The sequence below is a fragment of the Curcuma longa genome, chromosome 16 (genome assembly GCF_044706935.1).
Source record: "Curcuma longa cultivar G26 ecotype Majalengka, Jawa Barat chromosome 16, ITB_CL_G26_1.1, whole genome shotgun sequence".
NCBI classification, from domain to species: Eukaryota; Viridiplantae; Streptophyta; class Magnoliopsida; order Zingiberales; family Zingiberaceae; genus Curcuma; species Curcuma longa.
In genome coordinates, this window is record NC_133876.1 from 6726538 (window position 1) to 6752894 (window position 26357).

At 39.0% G+C, this 26357-nt stretch overlaps 6 protein-coding genes across 8 annotated transcripts; 4 read left to right on the top strand and 2 right to left on the bottom strand.

Moving 5' to 3' along the window:
• Positions 1 to 392: 392 nt before the first annotated feature.
• LOC141847141 (ABC transporter I family member 19) lies at positions 393 to 3471 on the top strand. The gene is made up of 6 exons (XM_074735116.1): positions 393 to 557; positions 1218 to 1378; positions 1710 to 1761; positions 2153 to 2289; positions 2734 to 2820; positions 2897 to 3471. Exons 1-6 carry the CDS (start codon positions 428 to 430, stop codon positions 3191 to 3193), a joined length of 864 nt encoding a protein of 287 aa, XP_074591217.1. The 5' UTR covers positions 393 to 427; the 3' UTR covers positions 3194 to 3471.
• Positions 3472 to 7420: 3949 nt separating this feature from the next.
• LOC141847142 (NAC domain-containing protein 21/22-like) lies at positions 7421 to 8778 on the top strand. Its single transcript, XM_074735117.1, has 3 exons — positions 7421 to 7669; positions 7810 to 8075; positions 8198 to 8778. The coding sequence occupies exons 1-3, from the start codon at positions 7498 to 7500 to the stop codon at positions 8645 to 8647; spliced, it is 888 nt and encodes a 295-aa protein (XP_074591218.1). The 5' UTR covers positions 7421 to 7497; the 3' UTR covers positions 8648 to 8778.
• Positions 8779 to 9708: 930 nt separating this feature from the next.
• LOC141847143 (GDP-mannose 4,6 dehydratase 1-like) lies at positions 9709 to 10979 on the bottom strand. Its single transcript, XM_074735118.1, has one exon. The coding sequence runs from the start codon at positions 10907 to 10909 to the stop codon at positions 9794 to 9796; it is 1116 nt and encodes a 371-aa protein (XP_074591219.1). The 5' UTR covers positions 10910 to 10979; the 3' UTR covers positions 9709 to 9793.
• Positions 10980 to 15788: 4809 nt separating this feature from the next.
• LOC141847144 (uncharacterized) lies at positions 15789 to 18632 on the top strand. Of its 2 annotated transcripts, XM_074735120.1 has the most exons (4): positions 15924 to 16013; positions 16249 to 16756; positions 16847 to 17104; positions 17251 to 18632. In XM_074735120.1, the coding sequence occupies exons 3-4, from the start codon at positions 16856 to 16858 to the stop codon at positions 18127 to 18129; spliced, it is 1128 nt and encodes a 375-aa protein (XP_074591221.1). In that variant the 5' UTR covers positions 15924 to 16013; positions 16249 to 16756; positions 16847 to 16855; the 3' UTR covers positions 18130 to 18632. The 2 variants fall into 2 exon arrangements, with proteins under 2 accessions (XP_074591220.1, XP_074591221.1); XM_074735119.1 differs by lacking the exon at positions 16249 to 16756 and having other exon boundaries at positions 15789 to 16013.
• A 998-nt stretch (positions 18633 to 19630) lies between these two features.
• LOC141847146 (uncharacterized) lies at positions 19631 to 22449 on the top strand. 2 transcript variants are annotated; one of them, XM_074735121.1, is made up of 2 exons: positions 19631 to 19757; positions 21885 to 22449. In XM_074735121.1, the coding sequence occupies exon 2, from the start codon at positions 21905 to 21907 to the stop codon at positions 22247 to 22249; it is 345 nt and encodes a 114-aa protein (XP_074591222.1). In that variant the 5' UTR covers positions 19631 to 19757; positions 21885 to 21904; the 3' UTR covers positions 22250 to 22449. The 2 variants fall into 2 exon arrangements, with proteins under 2 accessions (XP_074591222.1, XP_074591223.1); XM_074735122.1 differs by lacking the exon at positions 19631 to 19757 and adding an exon at positions 19850 to 20014.
• Positions 22450 to 23938: 1489 nt separating this feature from the next.
• Positions 23939 to 26114, bottom strand: LOC141847148 (actin-depolymerizing factor-like). Its single transcript, XM_074735127.1, has 3 exons — positions 26036 to 26114; positions 24587 to 24852; positions 23939 to 24278 (listed from the first exon to the last, which is right to left on the bottom strand). Exons 1-3 carry the CDS (start codon positions 26048 to 26050, stop codon positions 24128 to 24130), a joined length of 432 nt encoding a protein of 143 aa, XP_074591228.1. The 5' UTR covers positions 26051 to 26114; the 3' UTR covers positions 23939 to 24127.
• Between the last annotated feature and the right edge of the window lie 243 nt (positions 26115 to 26357).

Here is a 26357-nt window from a genome sequence, read left to right on the forward strand (position 1 = left end):
TCATGTCTTATTGATAAGAATATGGTTAATTATTAAGATTATATTAATTTTTATTTTTTGTTTCAAAACTCGAAAAAAATTATATTTTAATTCTAAGATGATGTGGTCGACTTAATGTGTTCGTTTGTTCAAAATTTCTTTGCATTCAAATAAAATTTTATAATTGAAAACAATACTTATAAAAAAAATAAGAATTTTATCTTAAAAAATTGTACTGTTATTGTGTTACTATTTATATTTTTTGAGAAAAAAAATATTTCAAATCATTTTATTATTTAAGTAGAATTGATAGTAATTAATTAATGAATAATAATTCATTTTTGGGTTGGTAGCAATCCAATCCAATTTAATGATCATTTATATACACGGCACCAAAGGCCACCGCTCCTTAAGCGAAGGCAGGGAAGTCTGGTGGCGGACAAAGGAGATGAACGGCGGCGGCATCGAGGTGGTAGGCCTCCACTTCGCCTACGAAGGTCGATCGCCTCTTTTCGCTAGGTTTAACCTGAACGTCTCTCCGGGTTCCCGTTGCCTCCTCATCGGCGCTAATGGATCTGGTGAGTCTTCCCTCTCCTAGCCTAGATTTGTCCTTGTTTGATATTGCTAGGTGTTCTTTGATTTCTTCCTTGCAAGTTAAATATAGACCCAAATCATATCTTTTCCCGTAGTCAGATTCACTTCAGAATTTTGTGTGCATAGACGAATTTTAGTATAGTATTCTCTATGCTTTCTGGCCTCGGCTAGTTGTACATCGTTGAATTGGAAGAATCGTTTTGACCGTAGCAAGGATTCAGTAATCAAGTTTTGCACGGTATCAATTGTATAATGTTTGTACGATTGAAGATCGTGCTCAAGTATAATTTTTCCAATCTACCGAAAGAAGAATGATTTAGTTTTTAATTTGCATCTCTCCGTGTTGAAACTCATAGGAAATTTTCTTTTCAGTGCCTTGATTGACCCAACTATTTGAGATCTGCAACATGGACCGCATTCCTCAATTGGAATCTATGCAACACTATATCACTAGTAATATTAAAGGAGAAAATATTTTTATCATTATACAGGTTGCGCTATGATTGATTCAACCCTTAAAACTACCCTTCGATGCCAGTATAAGAAATTACTCATACTCTAATTGATTCAACGCTTAAAACTACTGTTGAATGCGAGTATAAAAAACTATTCCTTCAAGCTCTATATTTGGCGTGTTTCTGCAGGAAAAACTACCCTTTTGAAGATTTTAGCAGGGAAGCACATGGTTGGGGGAAGGGATGTGGTGCGAGTTCTTAATGCCTCGGCTTTCCATGACACACAACTTGTTTGTAGCGGTGATCTTTCTTATCTCGGTGGATCTTGGAGCAAAACTGTTGGATCAGCTGTGAGTGTTTGGTATTTATTGTTGCCCTTCAAGTGGAGTCAATTGAACCCCCCCCCCCCCCCCCCAAAAAAAAAATAAAAATAAAAAATAAAATAAAAAACAATGATTTATTATGTATGATTTTCCTGATATTAGTCCTGTCTGGAACTAATCAGTATTGATGTCCCTTGTGTCGTAGTTTCAATCTATTACATGATATAAGATCTGAAACAGTGGTTGGCATATACTGTGTTGAAGGTTGTCAGCTTAGCAAGGAATAAAGTTGTTGAAAGTGTAAACTGCATTCATTAGTGGATAGATTTTCTAACTCAAGGACTTCTTATTCACTCAGGGAGAGATTCCACTCCAGGGAGACTTTTCTGCTGAACACATGATTTTTGGAGGTATGATGTTGAATGGAAGTTTGCATGATGACAATTTGATCAAATGTATTATTTGGTATGCCTTTCTCAAAAACAAAAAATCTCTTTCTGGATTTGTCTATATCAGATTAGTAATGTTTTAAGTATTGGTGAGTTTGTTTTGAAATGACTACTTATTGATTGCTTTCTAAGTACTGGCTGCGAAAGCAAGAATTGTTTGCAATTTTGTGCAGTAGTTTTTTGCTCTCTAAGAAAAATATGTTTCATGTTTGGTGATCTTTTCTCAAAGTTGTGTATTGTATTAACATTTCTGATTGTAGTTTGCCTTTTCTAGTGTCAGTTGCAACTGATTGTTGAAAATAAATGATGGAAATATGTACTCACCAAATTAGTATTCATCATCTCTGAACAGTTGAAGGTATTGATCCTGTTAGAAGAGAGAAATTGATTGATCTTCTTGACATTGATCTTCAGTGGAGAATGCATAAAGTTTCCGATGGACAACGCCGTCGTGTCCAAATATGCATGGGCCTTCTCTACCCATACAAGGTTAATTTCTTGCCCATTCCTTTTATTCATCATCAACAATCTGGAAACAAGAGCATGTTTCCTCATTCCACTCCCATAGGATACTGTTTCTGTTTTCCAAGCTGGTATTGTAGCAGAAGTTCTTTGCAAAAACAACAAAAGGTACAATTTCATGTGGCTACAGAAGATAGTGCCCAAATCATCATTCTCAAGTGCTTCTGGATATGGTGGTCGCTAATAATATTTTCATTGCTCAGCATGATTTGGAAGTCTATGGTATTGTGATTTGTTCACATAACTTGGTTCCTGGAGACCTCATTAGAGATTAGAAAATTGACATCACACTTTTTCTGAACAGACCTTAAATTCCTTCTTTATGAGCATCGACTTTGTTGATATTTTGTCTAAATGATGGAATCTTGCCTAAATCTGTAGAGTTTTTGCTTAAGCTCAAACTGAATGCAGGTTCTTCTACTTGATGAGGTGACAGTAGATCTCGATGTTGTGACAAGAATGGATCTTCTTGATTTCTTCAAGGAAGAATGTGAACAGGCATGTGCTACTACTTCCCAAAGTCATTTAAGCATTCTGGTGTTTTGTTTTATGATGTTCCATCATTGTATTTCAGAGAGGAGTCATCATTGTTTATGCAACTCATATATTTGATGGACTGGAGTCATGGGCAACGCATTTGGCCTACATCCAAGATGGTGAGTTGCTGAGGTCAGAAAAGATGTCCGACATAGTTGAATTAAAAAATGCTGATAACTTGCTGTCAGTCGTTGAGTCATGGCTTCGATCGGAAGTGAAGCTACTGAAAAAGGAGCCCGCAGCACCTATTAACTCTACAACACCAGCAAGCAGGCCCAGTCCTTTTGATTCTTCTCCTTTTAGATCATCCCGTCATATGGCATACTATCGCTGATTCATTATGACCTTTAAAAATCACTGTTCTCCGGAGCTAGTGGTAAGATCATGTTGAAATCCTATCCTTGGTTAATACGAAATAAAGAGTCAGTTCTTTTTCTAAGGTTCATAATGGTTCTGATGTACTAGATAAGTATTTTGAAGCCAGATCATGTTGCTTCACTTTGTGTCACCTGAAAAGCAAAGCAAAACCTTATCTTATTCGAGTTGTCAAAATTTTATGATGTACAAAATTGGATGTCGTGAACGTAAGATAATTACTTTTATTTTCTAAAAGGGCATTCTTTGGCCTAGCACTTTCATATTCTTCATATGCTACTCGATAATGTTGGAATGGGTTTGTTTTGGTTTGGTTGCAATGGATGGAATGAGAATGATTGCATTCTAATGGTTGTAGTATGCCAATTAAATGAACGAATTCATTCCATTCCTTTTCATATTTGAAGAGGCGGAAAACTTCATAGTGAGCAATACCTATATAAATTAGTTGGTTCAAAGAATGAGAATCCACTTCCTTAAGTATGTAATTCCTTAGTAGCTTAATTAGTGCTAGAGCAGTAGCTTGCCAAATAATATTTATTGTAAGCATTCAGATGTGATAAGTGTTGATATTTTGGAATGCTCATGGTCTGTTTCCTATAAGAGTTTTCACTTGTTGATGTATAAGTAAACTTTCCAATTGCAAAGTCATTTTCAAAATTTTAAACATATGATGAAAAAGCATGTGACAGCGCATTGAAACTCCATGCCAAGTATATGTGTCTCATTTGATTGTAGCTAACGAATGTGTTTACAAATGGCAACAACAGTACATTCTTCTGCAGATAAAGAGAACTCGTGCTTGAAGCCACGGGCCAAAGGAAAAAAAGAAACAGACATAAAGATTCCATTTTGCTTGAGCTTTCTTGTTCTTATTTAATCATTTGTTATTCCCTCGGAGCTGCAAATGCAAATGTAAATGTAAATGGAGGAAGAAATTTGATTGTATTTGTAAAGATTATTTTTGCTCAATTATTGTCTGATAAAGTTGGATCCCGTAGATTGTACGTTGTATGATATGTCCTTGTCGACTTTGCACAGGTAGTATATATTTGGCATCAGGAAGGTGTTCACATTAATGTTCTTCATATTAAAATCCTTGTGTTCTTTCTGTTGTATATCTTCATGCATGATTGTCATGTGGGGCAATTGAATAGCCTCGCCTGATGAAGTTCTCGTGAACTCTAAAAGTTGAATGAAGGATATGATTCGATCCTATTCTTGTTTCTTTTTGTGTATTATACGTACAGCTATGATGTGATTATATTGTGATATCTATGGGTATATTATCGAGATTTCCTGAGTGAGATGGGATCGGTGGTACGTGAATATATTTTATAAAAAATAATAGATATATAGAGAGAGAGACAGATATTAAAATTCATATTTTTTTTACTTTTAAATTTTAATAAAAAAACTTTAAAAAATAAAATTAACGTTATTGAAAATAATATGTTGTTATTGAATAATAATTTAAACTATCTAATATTTATAAAATTACAAATAAAAAATCAAGTCTAACTTATTTTACTTGAATATGATTTACTTAATTAATTGATTGTAAGCTTATTTTAAAATTAATTCTGGAACAAGAATGGTTCGCCATATGTGTGTGCAGTGTATATATAGTGTGTGTGTGTGTGTTAGTGGATGCTGAGATTAAGCATACATCAGTATATCATAATCCATACATCAGTATATCGTAATCTCTTATCCTCTTCAATTAGTCTAAAGACTATGTTCAAAATCTAATTAACCTTATTCACATATCTTAAATTTTGTTGGCTTCGAAATGTTTCTCTACAAGTGGTTAAATTAATGCTTTGAAGACTTCATTTTCTGTCATTTTTTTTTTTGCCTTCTCTCTCTTTTTGTTTTTTCTTTTCCTCCATATTAATTAATTGGCTTAAATAAACTTATACAAATTGAACTCCAAATGGCCAAATTCAAGAGGGCTCTTTTATAATGAATCGATAAATTATAATTAATTTATTATATTAAAAAAATGATAATCCCAGTAGCCACATCTCTGGGGGTGGGGGTGGCCGGTCCGGTCCCACGGAAGTTTCCCACCGACCACCAGGGTAAATTCCAGACGCCCAGCATCCTTTGATTGCGTTTCTCATTTGGAAGAAAATTCCTGTAAATACGTCGTAGCTGGGGATCGAACCGCGGGTCCCTAGTTACAACCCGGATGTCCTACCGTTGCACCATTGCCCCGGGGACAATTTATTATATTAGATTATATTAACTATTGCTGCCTAATGCTGTCTTGCCTTGCTTTTGATTAATTAAGAATCTTGTCGCCATCTCTCTATAATTTTGCTTGCAGACAACCACTTTACCAGCTTCTCAAGCCATGATTAGACATGCCCAAATCCACATTTCCACCGCATGCAAATCCTAATTAATCACTTAATTCTGTATAGTTAACTTAATCAATATTAATTAACATACAACTTAAAACTGCTGGAGAATGAGATGTCGATGATGGACTACAAATTAAGATCAAAAGTCCAATATATAATAAAAATAAAGGCAAAGAAACGATTTAAATTCCATATGGATAATTGCGTTGTTGTTTAGTAAGTAATGAGGATGAAGGCAAAGGAAAGATAACAAGCAATGTGAACTGCACACTCGTAGTTCAATCTCTATCACACAGTGTTCATGCCTTCCTTCATGAGTCCCACTGCCACAAGAGAATGAGAAAGGTGTGTTGCCATCCCAAAACCATTTCGAATTCCCTGTGTGTTGAATTATCTTTTAGCAATAATTCAAAACATCATAATTACAAATGACAAGGGACTACATGAGGAGAACAGAAGAATATTCCATTCCACGTGTATATATATATATATATATATTTATTTATTTATATTGGCCTTGGAGGCTATCCAACGTTTACACATCCAATAATATTAATTAATTTAATCTCTTCAATCATATTATCGCATGTGTATGCTGTGGTGTGACAGAGGAGAGTTTTATGTGAGCTTTCTTTTTGATGCGAGGTTCATTATCAATTCCAAATCATGGAGTTCAATTATTGCACTCTTTCTAAGGCTACCTCATCATCAAATGATATATTAATTAATTAGTTTCCCTGATAATTATAATTAATTAATGTGTCTAATTAGTATATAATCTCTCTTCTTTGCTCAACTCTCCTTTCAATTATTGGATTATGACATGTACTATGGCATGTCATCTTCATGTGAATGAAAGCCAGCCACCTAGGAGTATATATGACTCAGTAAAATGGATAAAGTTTAAAATAATGACAAATTAATCCAACAAAAAAACATGTTTCATATTAGTCTAATTGACTTGACAAGTATGTATATGATGTCTCCATCTTGTTTAAGATTGTTAGTTTTTTCCCCCCTTTAGAATTTAATTCGTAACTAATATGATCTGTTTGTATTTAGAGTTTGAGAAGGAATAAAGTGCTAAATATTTCCTAATTCGATTCGAAGAGGTTTGGATATCATTACATATATATCATCTACTCAAACTAGCTAGTGGCTTTCTGACTTATTATTCTGTTTTTATTAATGAGGCCGTGCACGATTTGTCTCAATCATGCTCCAATTGAGGAGTAGTATTATTGCATGTTCATATCTCTATATATATATATACGAGTACTACTTAATAAATTTTTAGACTAGAGTTTCAATAAAAGATATATAAAGATTATCTTTCAATAATGTTTAGCTTGATTTGTCGATGCTCGTCAATAAAATTATTTACAAACTAGCTAGTATAAATTTCAACTATAGATGATTATTTTTCTTAGTTTAAGCTCGGCAAAAATTTTAAATTAAACTAACCCACTAATAATTGTGTCAATAGATCTCTTGCATTAATCTTAATACTATTTAATTTCATTGTAGCTTCATATATATAGTCAGAAGCCACGTCAGTTAGATTTCTTGTGGCGATGGGATATCTCATCAAATTCTTTCTCCACAAGCATAATATTTGTTAGGGAAACATAACATCTTCTCGGAGATTACGACCGCCGCAAACCCAGGAAATCATGACAACAATCTGATACCAAACAGTTATTAAGCCGCCTTTCAGAACCTAATCATATAAATCAAGCTATTTGTGTGTTTGTGTGTGTGTGTGTGTGCGGGCGTGCGCGTATATATATAGAGAGAGTCGTCTTGAGATTTGGAGTTCAAGTATACTATAGCTATAGCTAGCTAGCTTGTTGCAGGAATTGAAGGCTTAAATTTGAGGGAGGGTTAATTAATAATGATGAGTTTAAGGCACATTGAGTCGACTCTCCCAGCTGGGTTTCGATTCTGCCCTAGCGACGAGGAGCTTATGTGCTACTACTTGCAGAAGAAGGTAGCTAATGAGAGTTCCTCCCCAGGAACCATGGTAGAAGTCGATTTGCACACTCATGAGCCATGGCAACTTCCAGGTTATATAATTAATCAATTACTTCCATTTAATTTGTATAATTGATCGATCGAGCTAGATTCGATCGTAGCTTAATTATATATTAATTAATTGCTGCTGCTGCTGCTGTCATGTGCATGTTTGTATGCATGTATGTATCAGAGGCGGCAAAGCTAAACGAGAAAGAGTGGTACTTCTTTAGCTTCCGAGATCGAAAGTACGCGACGGGTTGGCGATCGAATCGAGCGACGAAGAGTGGGTATTGGAAGACGACTGGGAAAGATCGCGTGGTTTATGATCCAAAAAGCCATGAGGTTGTGGGAACGAGGAAGACGTTGGTGTTCTACCAAGGGAGGGCTCCGAGAGGGAGAAAGACTAATTGGGTGATGCATGAATTTCGACTAGGGATGCTTCATGCACCTCCCAAGGTAATAGGCCATGTTTCCTTTTATTCTTCTTCTTCAGATTGTTTTCTTATGATCAGGCAGGAAGAAGATTCTTCAGATTGTTTTGCTATAATTTGTGGTTTCATTAATTGTACATATAACAGGAAGACTGGGTACTCTGCCGAGTATTTCACAAGAAGAAAAGGGAGCCTTATATGATCTACAACATGGAGACTGAGCAGGAGAATATCCACAATCCGAGCTGCTCATCTCCTCCTCCTCCTCATGATCAGCATATGCCTACTGATTCAAGAATACTGTGCCATGAACAGATCAGGACGATCACTTCGTCGGCGCCGGCATTCCCATGCATTCTCCCACAGCAGGAGGGCACCTTTCTCGACTTGGAATGGTTGCGCCACCACTTCATCGAGTCGGAAGCCTGCAGAGGCGAAGGCAGTGGCTTGCTGTTGGAGGTGGGTTTAGACAAAGAAGACGATCATGAGCTGGTGCAAAGGCTAGGAGGCATGGATGATCAGAACTTGGGAGCTAATTGCAGTACTACTGCTTTAGTTGTTCGAGGTGGAAATAACGACGATCAGTTCTTCCCCTGAAGGAATTAATAATATATAACCCAACACTCCAAATTCATTTCGCATACTCTCTAGTAGGTGTACAGCAGTTTTTTTTTTCTTTTCGAATTCATGGCAATTATGACACAAAATAGTATACGAGTTTCATGTTCGATCCATTTGTTGTGATTAATTTTGTTACACAAGATGATGCCTCACTTTGTAGAAATATATATGTATAGAAATGTGAATTGATTCGATTAAATTAATTTACTTACAAAGGATTTTTTTTAAAAAAACTCTAATAATTATTTATATAATATAATTTTCTAATATATATTTTTTTATAATCTAGATATCTAATATCCATAAAATGTTATTATTAAGAATATTAGATGATCATATATATTTAATATTAGCATTAAAAAAAGATAGAGAGTTTTTTAGTGAAATTTTATATTTATTTTTTTTAAAAACTTCTATGTATTTTTAGTGAAAATTTATATTTATTTTTTTTAAAAGTCCAAAGGTATTTACCGATCGAGAAAGCTAAGATCCAATGGAAGGAGAGTAATCGTTATAAAAGAAATATATTGCTAGTTGAGATTTAAAAAATCACGAATAAGACACTACAATAGAACATTATATATAATAATTATCGAGCTAGTGTATAATTATTGAGCAACAATCTGAATAAATAGTAGCCTTACCGATTACCAGAAGCAATGACATGGCTCTGAGTCAGTCGTTGAAGTTAATGATGAAATCCAAACAACAAAGCTAGCTAATGGTGTTGCTGACGGCGAAGAAAAGAGTGACTTTGGAGGTGAAGAAGATTATATATAATAATGCACAAGAACCTGCTTTATGTTTCATTTGAAGGTGTCTTAAAAAACATGGAACAAGAACCTGCTTTTCCAACTGTTTTTTCTTTTTGGTACAAATATGTGATCGATTTCATCAATAATTTATCATTGTAAACCCAACATTAATATATAAGAAGGTTTAATCAATTTTAAATTCATATAAAATGCATATATGATCTACTCATCGCATGGTTCGAATGGTGGACTGGCCATAACCACGCAGCCGATCGCAAGATCTAATATAATCCGGAGAAAACTTTGGGAAATTAATTTTATCGAATACAAAGAACTCAAAACGACCAAACGCAGAGATGGAACGGAACTAGGGCTGCTGGTGGGCGTCGATGTATCCGGCATCGGCGAGCACCTTCTCCTTCTTGGCGATCTCCAGATCATGATCCACCATCATCTTCACCAGCTCCAGGAACCCTACCTTGGGCTTCCACCCCAGCGCCTTCCTCGCCTTGCTCGAGTCGCCTTTCAGGTTGTCCACCTCCGCCGGCCGGAAGTACCGCGGATCTATCACCACGTGCTCCTTCCATTCCAGGCCCACGTAGCCGAACGCCGCCTGCAGGAACTCCTCCACTGTGTGCGATTCCTCCGTCGCTACTACGTAGTCCCCCGCCTCGTCCTGCTGCAGCATCATCCACATTGCTTCCACGTAGTCGCCCGCGAAGCCCCAGTCGCGGGCGGCCGACAGGTTCCCGAGGAAGACCTTGGTTTGGAGGCCGAGGCGGATGCGGCCGACGGCACGGGTGATCTTGCGGGTCACGAAGTTCTCGCCGCGGCGGGGGCTCTCGTGGTTGAAGAGGATGCCGTTGCAAGCGAACAGGCCGTAGGCCTCGCGGTAGTTGACCGTGTACCAGTGGGCGGCGACCTTGGCGGCCGCGTAGGGGGATCGTGGGTGGAACGGGGAGGTCTCCGACTGGGGCGGCGGCGTGGATCCGAACATCTCCGAAGATCCGGCCTGGTAGTAGCGGGCGGGCTTGGGGGAGCACCGTACGGCCTCAAGGAGGCGGAGGGCCCCGGTGGCGACGACGTCGGCGGTGTAGTCGGGGATCTCGAAGGAGACGGCGACGTGGGACTGGGCGGCGAGGTTGTAGACCTCGTCGGGGAGGAGGGCGTCGACCCATCGGCGGAGGGACGAGGCGTCGGAGAGATCGGCGTAGTGGAGCTTCATCAGGGCCTTGGCGGCGTTGTGGGGGTCGACATAGAGGTGATCGAGGCGGGCGGTGTTGAAATTGGAGGAGCGGCGGATGAGTCCGTGAACCTCGTACCCCTTCCCCAGCAGGAACTCCGTCAGGTACGATCCGTCCTGCCCCGTGATCCCCGTAATCAAGGCCACCTTCCGCCGCTCGCTAGGCATCGGCCGTGGTACCGCGGCTGCGTCTGCCTGCTCCTCGTCGTGGACGCCGTTGTTGGATTCGTGGGACGCCATTTTTTCCAGATCTGAGGAAGGGGAGGAGAAGAGGAGACGACGAGGGAAAAGGGGGATGGAAAAAGAAGGGAAAAATTGTCAAAGACAAAAATACGGTCCCAAATGAGACGGGAATTTTCCTCATGGAGGGCTCATTTTCAGTCGTCCGATTCATACTCATTAAATCAAAGCCGTTTAATAATCGATCTCCTAAACGGTCAAGATTTGATCCGTCCAAGTTGGACGGCTAAAAGGAATCTTTCCCTAGTCGATCGTCATGGACTTCGCGTTCTCACGAGGCTCTTCATGGGCCAAATCCATAAGTTGTCGGAAGGCCCATAACGATGTCATACAGAAGCCCAAGGTTTGAATGCCTAGAAAGTGTGTGCTACTAGTTGGCTGTTTTTCTTTCTTTTAAGAAATTTTCTTGATCGCGTTGGGTTAATTAAATTATTGTCACTACGCACGCACGGGAATTCATGGAGATTAGGTTAGGTACAAATCATGTCAAAGCGTTGCTACCTCATGCGAATTAGGCTTGCTCCATCTTCCATCAAATTAGGCCAGCATTTATCTCCTTTGTCCACTGGATCTACCGATAAGATTGATTTGATACAATCACACTTTTGTTTTGCACAAGTAGCACGAGCGCCACATGCTCGATAATTGCACCGACACTGTTTCGAAACATCCTTTATGTTTATGACACCACTCACGGCTTCAACGCATCCTATTGTATTGGGCGAATAGTGGTGGACTCCACCGGATGGGCTAACGGAAGATGGGCTTACGACGTTTGTTATGTCAGAGGAAGCATCGGATCAATTGGCCGCTGGCTTCACCGTCTGTGACCTTGTGACGTCAGCCATGGCTGTCGGCATCGCGGCTGTCGGTCACCGACGCTGTCGCTCAACGTCGATTGTTACGATTTCTATCTGGATTTCAATAATTGATTCGGAAGAAAATTAATACGTAGTCTGCACGGCGCAGATGCAAGTGGGGCGGCGATGGCGACTGCAGAGATCAAGTGCACTGTAAGAAAATCCTTCATTAGAGCTCAATTTTAATTTGACCGCTCCAACGATCAAATTAAATTTCAATCTTTAATTAATGATGAAATTAAATCGTTGTTAAAATAGCAAGCCACGAGGGCAGCCGCAAAGCCGGCCAGCCTTGAGCCTAGCAAGGAGGCTAGCTATGAGCTCGGGTGACCGTGAGCTAAACTAGCTCCGACAGCGAGCTCAACTCTGGCCGCAAGCTCAGTTGGCCATGAGGCCTGGCAGGAGGATGGTCACGAGCTCAGCTAGCCTTCGCCGCATTCAAGCTCAAGTGACCTTGCCGCAAGCCTATGTATGAGCTCAGTCGATTGTGAGCTCCACCCTAGCCGCGAGCTTAGTCCTTGCCGCAAGCTAGCTATTTGATTGATAACTTTGTAATGTTAATTGTGCAGGGTTTTTATTTAGCGTGTTCTTAAAATCTTTGGAGACACTCATCTTTGCTCACCGTCTATAAGTATATCTACAACAATGATTATTTATTATTAGTATTAGATTTTAATGATTTAATTTAACTATTATATTTTTATGATTTTAATAATGTTACATATATAATTTTCGTTAGGTTACAATGTATATGAACAAATTAAGCTTGGATGTATCATAGGTTATAAAATAAATTTATCATTGATAAATATTTTGATGGAGTTAAAGCATTTGTGGACTTCGCTAAACGTCATTCACTTTAGTAAAATGTGGAATCCGCTACCCAAGTGGCTCCACACTGTCGGTCCCACGACCATTTGTAAAAGGGTAAATCGAGAAACTACAGTTGGCCACAACGGAGGAGGGCATTGCCTCGGCTTCATCGAGATTCGACCCTTTGCCCACTTTAGCAACTCTGCTCCATCGTAACCAACTCAATTATGCCTCGAGGGTCACTAAGCGTCATTCAAATTGCATGGATAGTGACAAGTTACGTTGTCCATATAATCGTCATTGTAACTGTAGAATATAATTTTCCTTCATGAGAATATTATCAAAGTACATCTAGGTAAAAATAAATTTTTGTTCCAAATTATTACAAGTGGTACTATCATGGAGAACCTTAGGTGTTTAATTAAGCAAATTCGACATTCTAATGCTTTGTCATCTGACCCTATTGAGCAATCATCATTTAATGACAATGCAATGTAATCAATAGTTTATGATATGATGAATGCGCTTGATCATAAAAATGTTAATGTAATATCAATTCCTGAAATTCAGAAACTATATGACATAAGACATATTAAAGACTAGTAAAAGAGAAATATGAGAAGATATTTCTTTTAGTCATTCCCAACTATCAGTTATTGCTAGTCTATATAACACCAAGGCGGAATATCATTGTTTAGAATGGTGTTACAATAACATGTCAAGTGATATAAAAGTTGCTCTCTGTCAATAACATATAATAATTGATATATAGCTTTTGCAATACAAAGAAATTGATTAGGAGTTTATATTTGAATATAGAAAAAATTATGTTAGTGCAATTGATTTTCAGGGCTTTGATGCTTATTTGACAATATATTTTATAGAGTTTGGTGAAGGTTAACTTAGTAAAAAAGAAGTATAGTCAAATCAAGGTTGAACGGATGACTAATAAAGGGAAAAGTTCAGTCAGTTCAAAGTTGAATGGATAGTTAGCAAACGATAAAGTCCAAGTAGGTCAAGGGTAACCAGATATTTAGTAAGAGGATAAATCCTAAGAAAGTGAACCTTTAATAGTAAGAAGTCTTAGAGAAGTGAACTCTAAGCAAAAGGAAAAATCCTAAGAAAGTACAAATTAAGTAGTAAGAAATTTTACAAGATTGAACTCTAAACAAAAGAAAAATTCTAAGATAGTGAACCTTAAATAAGGAGAAGAATTGGAGAAGTAAATTATAAGCAAATATAACTAAAATAAGAATTTCAATCAACATTGCATAGTCGATCGGACCTACGTATTTGGAGCAAGATTCTTTTAACTTTATTTTTAGCATGTATATCTATTTTAACTGTAAATTTATATATGAGCAAGATTCTTTAAAAAAATATAATAGAATGGAGTTTGAATCCTATAAATGTTTTATTTAATAATCTATCATATTATACTCATTGTAGGACTAGATGATGATTTTTTTTTCATCATATATATATATATATATATATATATTTGTTGGTATGATGTGAGTGATGATTATATTATTTATAAACTATGTACTTATTATTAACTATGATTTTATTGTTAAACATATGCTTACTTTTTAATATTGTTTTGTTGTTTTTATGGATGAGTTTGTGAATATTAAATATATCGTCAGTTGTGAATGTTATATGGATCGTGGATATGATTTGTGATTATATGGATTGTATTGTTTGTGATTGTGATTAAATGGGTTAATGAATGTTGTATATAGTGAATATAGTTTGTGATTGAATGGTATATGTATGGTTTGTTTGAAATGTCGATATAAATAAGGTTTAAATTAAGAAATAGATTTTCATCGCTAATTTTTGGACAGGAAAAAATTTCAGTCTAAGAATTAGTGACGAAAATTATCTTTTAACGATGGAAAAATATTTTTCATTGTTACACTTAGCGATGGAAATTATTTTTCCATCACTTAATCCTTTTTCAACCGAATTTTTTCTGTCCATTTTGTTTCCATCTCTAATCGATAGTTAAATGAATTTAGTGACGTGGAAAATTCCATGACTAATCTCAGGCATTCTTGTAGGGATGGTGCGTCCTCATCGACTGGTTTAGTTGATTGTCGATTTATGATTACGAAACACTACAATTTAGACCTATTTTAATTAATTACTGCTGCTCTTGGAGTTTAGCTCGATGCAGATGGAATGCGAACGTGATTATAATATATATAGGTCAAACCTCGCCAACCTAATTACAGCGATTGAGCGAGATCAAATACCTAATCTTGGGAAATAATCAAAGAGTGGGCGAACCGATTCCTTATGCGATGACAAGAAGAAAAATGTCCAGTTGTCGACGTTTGGTATATACGTTTGAATAATATTTTGTATTTAGATTTATTGTCAGCCATTACTCGTGCACTATGAAAACATTATGTATATTAGGAATGGAATTTATTTATTTATTTATTATTGGGAAGATTTTGTGTCTTATATGTGTCCAGAAAATCACCGGGATTTTATGGCATGTGACCTCGCCGCATGAGATGCGACGTGGCTCGCGTGACCGAAACGCGTCGGTTTATGGCTGTGATCCAGCTGGCTCCGTCGTGGGTACATGTGCGGGTGGCGAATAAGTGCCACCTGACTTCCGGGGGACCCAACACGTCGTTAACGATCGCGAGACGAGTAGAGAATTTTCACACCCCGTAGATGCCCGCATACTCTTGCGTGGTGACCATGTGACAGGCATGGGAACCGTCGAGGAATTATGCGACGCACGTCGTCGCTTCGCCTTCACGAAATGCTCCCCGCCATTCCCGTCGTTGCTCTCGAGATGGACGGCCTTGATCAGTCTTGTTTTATGCTTGGTTAATTTATTCATATCCTGCAGACAAGCTTGGTGAAGTTAATGCAGGCAGCGGCCGGCGGTGAAATAATAGTCGTACTACGGCGCGATGTGACTTGCGGCTGCGCGGGGCCCTCCGGCGATCAAGCTAGAGAGACACAGCGACAGACGTCAGGGTGATGGCGAACGGAATGGGCGGAATCCAGCTAGCAATGAGCGAGAGAGGTTGTCTACCTTACACCACACCAAACTACACCACACCTCACCAAACTGTGCTGTGGGTCACGCTAATTAGATTGTATTCCACTGATTGTGACTTCGTCTGTCTCGCTGCTCAGCTCATGCTGGTGCTGGTGCTGCCGCTGTTTCTGCCGCTGTCGTTGTTGTTGTGATGGACGCATCGACCCTGTCACGTTCTCTCCTTTCCTCCTTTTTATTCTCCGGGCTTTTGCCCCCCTTCCTCTTTCTACCCAGCCCAACTCTCCCTCTTGGCTTTCATCTCCCTTCGCAAGTAGCTAGCTACTGCAAGTACTCGAGCAGGCCGCTGATAATAATTCTACCTCTGCAACAGCTGGTCACCGGCGAGCTTCTTCTCTATTCGGTGAGGATATGATATGCACACGCCTGAAGCATTATTTTCATGTCATTTCTGTTTCCCGGTCTATTTGTGGTCTCTTGCTCTCTGCCCTTCAATTCTCCTACGCTTGTTTGCTGGCTTTTCAAGTTCATGACCACTCTTCTTCCGTTAATTTTCTTAATTATTGGTGGATTTCATCTTAAAGGAGTGTTTGGAGCTAGAAATTAGGTTCTTAATTCTCCTCGACGTTTGCTTTCAGAATTGAGCTGGCTTGCTTCGTAGTTTACTTTTCCATCGGCGGCCATGCCGTCTCTCCAATCAGCTTCCATGCCTCTTTGACCTTCCTTCTCATAGAAGCTGGTTTCTCCACGTCCTGCCACGCGGTCTCCGCCACTGACCCGGAATCCTTCTCCCAAAAATTTACAGATAAAATGTAAATGTAAATGCGATTGCGATTTGCGAAAGCCCTGCAATTTATTTGTTTACTTGTTTGTTTATTTTCCAATCTTTTTTCCGGAAAGAAATTGGTCAAATTGTCGCTCAGCTGGCGTCGTAGACGGCGGACGGTGGATTGGTAAAGTGACGCGTTCCTACGGACCATGGACGCCACGTTAGCGGAGGTAGATCGCGTAAAATTCTACGGGCCTTTGTCCTCGCGCGCAGATAAACCTCCCCTGCTTTCATTCCCTGCTTCTCCTGTTTTCTTTTCTGTTCAACGCGTGTAAGCAGATTGCCAAGTGGAGGAGCCCTATTCATTTCTTACTCGCGTACTCGATTCATTCCGACGTTTTTCCCGAGCGTTGCGTTAATCGCGTTATTGTGTTGACCTCGTCTCATTCATGGTAGTGTGTGTGCAGAGGGAGGCGATGGAGGATGGCATGGGCGACCTGTTCGACCACATCGATGATTTACTCGACTTCCCCGGCGACGAGGACGTTTTCGGGCTGTTGGAAACCTGCGGTGGCGAGAGCGAGACGCTGATGCTTCCTCCGCTGCCGATGCCAGACGCCGAGGTTTTAGGCGACGGCGTGGGTAAGGACTCGCTCGATGGCTTCACTGCCTTAAACAGGAAGAGTGGAGTCGAATTGAGCAAGGAAGACGACCAGCTTGGCCATGTAAGTGTTTTCAATTTTGGTCCGGTGATGGATAGAAATGAGACAAACGATCGTTTAATTCCATAAGAAACATTACAATTTATATCAATAATTGTTGCCGACATTTTGGTAATTGACGAGCAACATGGTGATTGTGGAAATGGCAGTGGGATGAGCTCGACATTGTGCAATTGGAATGGATGTCAAAATTCCTCGATGACTCTGAGTCCTTCTCGCTTGACCTCACGGGCGGCGTTGACACCGTCGACAAAAGTGCCACTAGCGACGACAGCCATGGCGAAACCAAAGCGATTCGGCGTTGTTATCTTCGCACATCGAGTCCTGTCTCTGTGCTCGAAGCAAACAGGAACGCCTCCGCCGGCGGCATCAGTGAGTCCTACTCGTCATCGTCCTCTTACTCTTCCTCGTCGACCTCCGCTTCCTACTTCATCGGCAACAAGAAGGACGCGAGGGCGTCGCCGCCTCCTCTCAGCCCGCCTGCGTCACCCGCGGCGTTACTCGTTCCCGCTCGCGCGCGCACAAAGCGCGGGCGTCCGGCCACCTACTCGCCTCCCCTTCACGTCGTCATCCCCTGCTCCACTCCTATGGCCGCCGCCCCCTCTCCGCTCTCGGCCGCCGCCGCCTCCGCCTACACTTCAGACCCTGAAAGCTTCGGCGAGTCATCATTTCGCCCCCCGCTACCGCCTCCACCCACCAAAAAGAGCAAGAAAACGCATCCGACCGGCGAGGGGAACGACTCGGGCCCGGCGGCTGCGGTGCGAAAGTGCATGCACTGCGCGATCACCAAGACCCCGCAATGGAGGGCGGGGCCTCTGGGTCCGAAGACCCTCTGCAACGCCTGTGGCGTCCGCTACAAGTCCGGTCGGCTGTTCCCGGAGTACCGTCCCGCCGCCAGTCCCACCTTCGCCCCCTCCGTCCACTCCAATTCCCACAAGAAGGTGGTCGAGATGCGGATGAAGGCCAAGCACAATGCTGCCGTAACCGACGGCTGCGATCTCCTCGAGTACATTCGCGGGCGAGCATGAGCCTGAGCCTGACTGCCTGAGCCTGAGCCATGCATCCTACAAAAAAAATTCCCCTATGAACAACATGCACACTCAATTAGCAGCAGCAGCAGCAGTAGTAGTTCATATATTTTCTCTATTTCTTAGATTTAGAAATTATCTTGGGTTTCTGATTTCATTTTATTTAAACACAATATTTTTTTATATTTTATTATATATATATATATATATCCCCTTAAAATTTTGTAAAGAGGAGGTGGGAGAGGTGTCAATTGATGGTTGAACCACTACTACAGGTAGGTGGTAGTAGTTGACAGAGAGATTGCAACAGCTAGCGCTGATTGTTGTTATCGTTTAGTTAGAAGAAAGACGGAAAAGAGAGGAGACTGATTATTATTCTACGAGAGGAGAGGAGAAGGGGATTCTAGTTTGATTATTGTTGGAGCTTGGTGTATTGAATTCTTTTTGTAGTTATTGATTGGTGATGACTAGGTGGATTACAATATTATGGATTTTTATCTGTATTTATCTTTTTATTCTTCTCTTCTATTTGAACTATATATTGTGTTTGCCTTTCAGATGGACTACAATCATTGATATTATTTTAAATATTTTTTAAAATAATAATAATCTTAAATCATGATCAATCGTGAATCGAATCATAAATCGAGGATTTTGAATAGGGAATTGTAATAATCTTTGAATGATTAAGATTAAAAATCGACCTATCCGAAACCGTCAATTTCAAATCGTTGTTTGATTTAATCCCACCAATGCACTCGATCGATACTCTCTTCTTCGATGTTTTTGTTAAAAAAATTGTTAAGATTTTAAACAGAGTATTCAGGTGGTAAAGGGTCAACCCGCTACATAATTCATATACCATATGATTGCAATAAGGAAAAATATTAAACGAATTTGAATAATTGACTAACATATATACCATGAAACATATCAAGCATCCCATCTCTAGTTTACACTTATGAAAAAAAATGGTGAATTGGATAGTTAAAAGTATCTGTAATTGAAGTAACTAGTTTAATATTGAGTCATTGGTGTTGAATTCAATTAGTTCAAGTTTGAAGTTAGATTGTGTTATATCTCAGGGAAGAAATATATCAAAAAATAGGGGTATATTTGTAAAATTATAACACTATGGGACTTTTTGAAAAAGTAGATTTAAAACCTGACACCCGATTTCTTCTCCTGAACCTCTCCAACCCCAACCATAAATCTCCTTCAATCCCACCTTTTTCTCACTCTCCTCACGCTGCCGCCGTCGTCATCGTCATTGCCGCCGCCGTTGCTGCTCCTCACGCTGCCAACGTTGTCCCTCCTCACTGCGGACGCCGTCGCCGCCGTCGCGGTCTTCATCGCTGCCACCTCTAGCTCCACATTGTGAATTCCTGAGCTTACATGGGCCCAGTGTGGGCAACTGCCTACACTGGGCCCGAACCAAAAAAAAAAAAAAAATATTAATATTATATGTTTTAAAGTTTTTTTTACCCTAATTGCTGTTTCGCCCCTTCTCATCGAACGACAACCGGCGCCCTCGAAGCTTCTCCAGCCGCAGTCCCTCCTCCCCTCCTCAGCGATCTATAGCTTCTCCAGCCGCAGTCCCTCCTCGGCTCCTCCCGCTGCTGCATCCGGTACACCTTCGCCTCCATCTCTCTTCTCTATCGTTTCCATCTCAGCACGAGCAGAGCCGTCCCTTCTCCTCCTTCGCTCTTCTCTCTCGGGTCGCCCGCGCGGCTCCGCCTGCTCCCGCCACCGCGCCGTCCCACGCCTAGAGCCAGCGTCGCCGCCGCTCGCAACCAGTGTTGTCGCGGTGTCGCCTTCTGTCCCTCTGTCTCCGGAAACCCCCTTCCTTCCGCCCCTCTTTCCGGCAACGACCGAGCAGCAGCCAGTTCGGCCGTTTAACCAATATTCTTCTCAATCAAAATTATATCTTTTTAATTAATGCTGCTATAGTCATTCTCCTTGTACCTGGTGCTTACTTTACTATTATAGTTAAGTCTCTTCCTTGAGCTATCAACGTTGTTTATCATTTATCAATGTTTCCTGAATGATGAAACAAAGTCTGAAAATTCAAGAACTTAATTGGAAGATCTGAGCTTACACTTCAGAACCTTTATCTTGAGCAATAACAACATTTAAATCCTCGAACTTCAGACAATTGTGTTATATTATGTTTTAGTCAATTAACATTCAGAATGGCAAACTCTTATAAACATAAAATCTGTGCATAGGTGACAAAAACGTAATAAGACATAAAAAACAATAGGCATAGTTTTTATCTATTAAACTAGAGCTAATAAGGATACTCATGTTAGGTAAATGATAGGCTTCAAACATAACCTTCAATGCAATGTTACGTAGATAGTTTTTTTTATATTAGGGAGGCTTATCCGGTTCGACAAACTTAGCAGGTTAGTTTTTATTTTGTTATTTGAAGTTTAATTTTTATGTTAATTTTTGTGCATCATGTTGATGTGTTCTATTCTATTAGATAATGAAACATAATTATTCCTCATATGAGTTTTTTGTGGGGCACACTCAATATATATGTTATTTAGTTAATGTTGATGTTTAATTTTAGAACATGCATAATTTTATGATTATAAAATTTAAATTTTATTTGACTTTATTAAATATATTATATTGTTGCCCACACTCGATTAATATCCTAGCTCCGCCCCAGCCCATTAGATATGCTACGACACAAGTAATGTTTTGTCTAATCTATTATTTTAACACTATTTGAACTATAAGCTATGTTATTCAATTTCCAAGGTCGAAGATTATTCGATGTGTGAATTCACATCATATCCCAAATATTTAGTCTTTTGCTCTCCATGTCATGCGAGTCAATATATTGTGATAATCATTTCTCATAAGGAATACCGTATTTTGTGTGTTTGTGATTATACAGCTTTTTTTTTTGTCTATCTGTATCCAGCACACACAAACAACTTAACAGAAGAGTTGAATTTGATAGAGTGCATGCAGTAAGGGTAAGAGTAAATGAAAGTAAACATTAATTGATGTGATAAACGTGATATAATTGATATATACACATCTCAATCGAGGGATATAATTGCATATATATAGTTGATGATTTGAATCAATAAATAATAGCCTATCAAATGATGATTTAATTTTATGGAGTTCAATAGAGGATAATAGTAGAACAAATATGGTTTGATTGTGGTATATATATGCAACTTGGCCAAATGGGAGCTTGTCTTGGAGCCAGAGAGCTCCAAACACTTCTATGTGTGTTTATGGAAAACAATGAAGAGTAAATGGAAGATGGAAGGGAGAGGAAATGGGGGGAAAGCTTGGTGTTTTACTTGTAGGTTAGAGAGAAGGGAAAAAATAGGTAGGTGAATTTTGAGTAGCTTTCCTCAAGTTATTTATTTTGCTAAATGGGATGAGTTCCACAGTAGGAAGAGTTGATGGTTGTCACTTGTGCAAGGGAACTTGCACATTTGAAGGAAAGATGGAAGGGGACGGAGGACATTATCAACAAGGTAAAATATGAGGTTAAAATTGTATTTACTTCCCTTGTCCTCTTCATTTATAGGAAACACGATTACAAAAAAGAAACTCTTCTCTTAATCTTCTATCCCTATGTTCTTGCAATGAAATGCACAAAAGGAATTGCCAAATTGTCATTCTTCTTTAGAGTTTCCTTCTTGTTGTTGTTTTGGTGCGAGGTGGGGATGGGGGATTATGTTTTCTACAAATTTGATGTTCCACTTTGCTTCTTTCAGGTTGTTTACTGGTACCAGAAATGGTCATCCCTCCTCCTGTCAGGCCGCCAAGGATAGTCAACTACCTGAAGCCTTATGTTCTGAAGATGCACTTCACAAACAAATTTGTGAATGCCCAAGTTATTCACACCCCAACTGCTACAGTCGCAGCCGCAGCAAGCTCACAGGAAAAACTACTCCGGCCGAGCATGGAGTCCACACGAGATGTTGCAGCAGCTGCCAAGATTGGTAAGCTATTGGGGGAGCGTCTCCTGCTCCAGGGTATTCCGGCTGTTTCTGTGTTCTTGAAACGGGAACAAAAATACCATGGGAAGGTGAAGGCTGTCATAGATAGTGTGAGAGAAGCCGGTGTCAAGCTGCTTTGATATCATTATAGTTACAAGTAATAAGTTGCGACAATTTACAGGAAACATTGGAGGCGATGCCTTTTTTCCTTCCCACTAAATTTATTTGTTGAGCTTGCTCTCATGTCTGTTGTCATCTTAGGACTTGGGAATGCTAAGAATTTAACTCGATGCTTAACAATTCAATGCCATCTGGAAATATTGTGACATCGCTTGTTTAATCTGATGATGCCAATTTTATGTTTTTTTGTATAATTTTACATTGTCATAGTTTTAAAGGTTAATAGATGAATTTTTTATGTGTATTATAAATTTAAAATAAAAAGGAGTGCGTTGAGTTATATATGAAAATTTGTGTTTTGTTATATATGTGAAATTTTAAAATAAGCTATGGAAGTTATTTAATACGGACAAACTTTGGGGGAGCGAAATGGTTATTTTCCCAAAATACAAAAAAAGGAATGAGTGGTTTTGAGCCGTAATGAGAACGAGAGATAGACGCCGCTTTGGATCCTTCGCCCTCGCTCTCCTCATCGCGGTCAACGTCTCCATCGCCTCTTCCTCCTCAAATCGATTCCAGATCTGAGGTAGAGAGCATCAGAATGAACTGGGTCGCCAGGAAGATCCATCTCTACAACGTCACCATGGGCCTCTACATGCTCGATTGGTGGGAGCGCTACCTCTTCAGTATCCTTATCTCAATTTTCCGATTCTACGGAAGCTTTTTTTGATTCGTTAGGGTGGTGCAACCTTAACGAGATCAGACATATTGATCCTTGTACTGCTCTGGTTCGTCTTCTACAACGGTTCCAGATCTGCCACTGAATTATACAACGGGTATGTTTTCCCCCTTTTCTCCTATATTCGAAAGGTCGACTGGTGAGATCGAAAGCGGATGAATGTTTTTATTATTATTATTTTTCTTTCCTGTCTTTGGTAACCGTGTGCCCTTTAACATCTAAATGATATATAGTTTTTTCATGTTTATGCTGTTTATGGGGAATTTCTAATTGGTTGTTGATGGATTAAGCTTCCAGTTAGCTGCACATCATTGTATAGTCGATCTCCTCTTCATCCATTAGCTCTTTTGTTAGCATTGATGGAGAGATTCAATAATCTTGGATGAGTATTTATATGTTTTTCTTAATCAGAATAGGAGCATATCAAAGTTTTCCAATTTCCATGGAACTTAGGCATTTTTGTATTTCGCCATATCTAATGCTGATTTATATACTTTATTAGCAATTTCTGATTCATTTTTTTCCCGGATTCCAGTTACATTAAACCCAAAATGTTGGCTGGCCCATGTTTTGCAGTCAAAGGAAATATCATTACATAAAAGGACAAGGAATTAGATGAGATAAGGTTGTGCTGTAAGTTAGATTCCTTGTAATGTTGTTGCCTTTATGTTGGACATTAGCTCTCGTTTACCTTCTCAAGTGAAGGCAAATGTATTTGGTGTCTTTTTCACGTCTAATATATCATGTCCCCATTTTTTTTTCCAGTAAAGATTTTTTATTATTTGCAAAATTTAGTGGCATCGACCTGAAGAAGCAACAACATTATGGCATACTAGTGTTTATGTTTATGAATACAAGTCTGGAACAGGACGAGTTCGTTGCACAAACACAAACATGTTGGAAAAGTTGAAATACTGAAACAATGAAAGCTTGTAATGCAAAAGAATTCATTTTGTTCTCTAATTAGGCCTTTCTGTAAAAGGTTCTAATACAGACTAGATTATTTATGATCAATGAAGGCAACAACACACAGTTTTAAGCATATCCCAAGAGTAGCACATCAAGTTTGAGATAGTAATATAGTATCCCAATAGTAACATTAGATGACTCTCCTTGAAGCATCGGCTTGATACAATTTTTTCTGGTAGATACTTGAGCTTCAGTTGGCGCGATCTCTAAGAACTTCCAGATCCATTTCTGTGGGGTCGGTGGCTTGGATCTCATAGTGAATGCCATCGAGCTCGCGCCTGAATCGGTCCTTTGATGTCGCATACAGCATCTTTGCGCGTATGCGAGATGTGGAGGGTGCCCTGATCGATGAACATTCAGGTTAGTGGCTTAATAAACCCCACAAGTAGATAAGAAGTTAATCAGCCTTAACAAGAGTTGCAGAAGTAGAATATCCAACATCACTTCTTCACAGTTTTTTAACATCTATATGGCATACATAATGGGAATTAGGTTTTATCATGGCTGTTGTGTAAATTTGCAATCTTACTCAATTCAAAGAGTGAAGTCTCAACCATGATATTGCTTCAAATACTTCAAAAAGAGGATATTAACTGCTAAGAGATAACTTAAAATAACAAAAGGTACTTGTGGGTTAATAAAGGCTAACCATGCAATGAAAAATATCTTGCTCTTCCGGCAGTTGTCTTCAGTCACAAAATCATAATCATATACTGCATAGCGACAATCATTCTCAGGTATCGCGGCAGTGAAATCATCATAGCTCTCTCCTTGAGCTCCAGTCTTCTCAACAATAACTTCTTTATTCTTTTCATCAATCTTAAATATTACATATCGATGAACTTTCTTTCTCTGCAGTTCCAGAAAAGTGCTTTTGCTCTGTTCAGCAACTAAAATGCCGGATGGTGCATTTGCCTGCAAGTAAAACAAACAAACAAACAGAACTCCGATAGTTAATTAGTCATGCAAATTAAGTAACAATCAAGTAAGAAAAACAATCAAACAGAATTCTGAGGTACTATAGTTGACTAGCCATGTAAAATAATTTTAAACAAAGAATATCATGCAACTCAAATCCATTTTGCTGCTATAGAAGAAAGAGATCTTAGATCAGTCAATGGCAATCTCCTCTCTAGGGTTGTAAATGAATCAAGCGTTTAGTATTTGATGTTCAATATGTACAAGATTAATTAAATAAATAAGCTTAAGTTTAGTTTATTAATATTCATGAATAAAGATTTCATAAGTAATATCTATGAATTAAATTTGTGTATCATGTTCATCAACAAAACTTTTATCAAACTTGTAATTAAAAGGTTCTCAAGATGAACAAACAAAGTTGTAATATTAAGTTCACTAACCAATTAAAGAAGTTTAAAATATGTAGAAGTTTCAAGATAAGCTGAATTTAAGAGGTTGATAACTTTTAAACAAATCAAGTTCAAGTCAAGCTTAATTACAAGCTTCAAAAAAAAAAAAAAACGAGTCAAGTTAAAACAGCCATTTGGTTAATTTACGCTTAACTTGGCTTAATTTGTTAACCTTATCAAATAAACTTGAACGACACAAAGCTTAATCTCGTTAAAGCTTGGCAATCTCCAACAAAAAGCAGGAAGGGTAAGGGTTAAAGAAGAAGAAAAGGTTGTGTAATTCAATATGATTATACAACATCAAATCCTCTCAAAGTCCAGGAATCTATACAAATTTCAATCTGTAAAGAAAATAACAAGGGGCGAGAATGAAGGCAAATTAAGAAAACTGCAAACAAAAGTAATATAGTCGACAAATTGCACATACTAATACGATCGAACATCCAATATTACTTAAACCTAAAAAATGTCTTTTTCTTAACATTAGCAGGAGAGTGAAGCAATAATACCCAAAATGATAAAAGGATCAATCGATCATGTACACATATCAAAAATTAGTTCATTGGAGAGTGCTGCCGACTATCATCTCTGAACCATAAGGGGAAAAAAAATTACAGACAAGTATCAAACCCTAGAAGAGCGATAACAATCTACTTAATCGCAGAAGGTCCGTGTGAAGAGTCCAACAATTGAATCCACACAAGAAACAGAGAGATCGCAAACCGTACCATCCGGAACGCCATGTTTCCTCGATCCAAAGGAGGAAGAAGATGAGCAGCAGAGAATGAAGAAGAGGAGCCGATGAAAACGGAATTCGAAACAATTACTCAGAAAAAACGATCATAAAAAGAAAATATTTCCGTGCATGGCGCCGCGTCACTTCTTTTGGTATGTGAATGCAAACACGAAACACAGAATTGGCGAATATAAATCTGGCACGTTGACATACGGCTGAGATGGCATATTTCTATTGGTTATCTAAAGAAAATGGTGCCTCGATGCATCACTAAAGGGAACTTAAATAACCGTGCTGCGTGGAATCAACGCTCA

Excerpts from the sequence above, each read along its gene's own strand:
- LOC141847141 (XM_074735116.1), top strand. The coding sequence starts at position 428 with ATGAACGGCGGCGGCATCGAGGTGGTAGGCCTCCACTTCGCCTACGAA. Across the intron at positions 1,762-2,152 it reads TGAACACATGATTTTTGGAG|TTGAAGGTATTGATCCTGTT; the intron begins GTATGATGTTGA and ends ATCTCTGAACAG. Across the intron at positions 2,821-2,896 it reads TCAAGGAAGAATGTGAACAG|AGAGGAGTCATCATTGTTTA; the intron begins GCATGTGCTACT and ends ATTGTATTTCAG.
- LOC141847142 (XM_074735117.1), top strand. The coding sequence starts at position 7,498 with ATGATGAGTTTAAGGCACATTGAGTCGACTCTCCCAGCTGGGTTTCGA. Across the intron at positions 7,670-7,809 it reads TGAGCCATGGCAACTTCCAG|AGGCGGCAAAGCTAAACGAG; the intron begins GTTATATAATTA and ends TGTATGTATCAG. Across the intron at positions 8,076-8,197 it reads TGCTTCATGCACCTCCCAAG|GAAGACTGGGTACTCTGCCG; the intron begins GTAATAGGCCAT and ends TACATATAACAG.
- LOC141847143 (XM_074735118.1), bottom strand. The coding sequence starts at position 10,909 with ATGGCGTCCCACGAATCCAACAACGGCGTCCACGACGAGGAGCAGGCA.
- LOC141847144 (XM_074735119.1), top strand. The coding sequence starts at position 15,804 with ATGGACGCATCGACCCTGTCACGTTCTCTCCTTTCCTCCTTTTTATTC. Across the intron at positions 16,014-16,846 it reads GCGAGCTTCTTCTCTATTCG|AGGGAGGCGATGGAGGATGG; the intron begins GTGAGGATATGA and ends GTGTGTGTGCAG. Across the intron at positions 17,105-17,250 it reads AAGACGACCAGCTTGGCCAT|TGGGATGAGCTCGACATTGT; the intron begins GTAAGTGTTTTC and ends TGGAAATGGCAG.
- LOC141847146 (XM_074735121.1), top strand. The coding sequence starts at position 21,905 with ATGGTCATCCCTCCTCCTGTCAGGCCGCCAAGGATAGTCAACTACCTG.
- LOC141847148 (XM_074735127.1), bottom strand. Across the intron at positions 24,279-24,586 it reads AAGATATTTTTCATTGCATG|GGCACCCTCCACATCTCGCA; the intron begins GTTAGCCTTTAT and ends TTCATCGATCAG.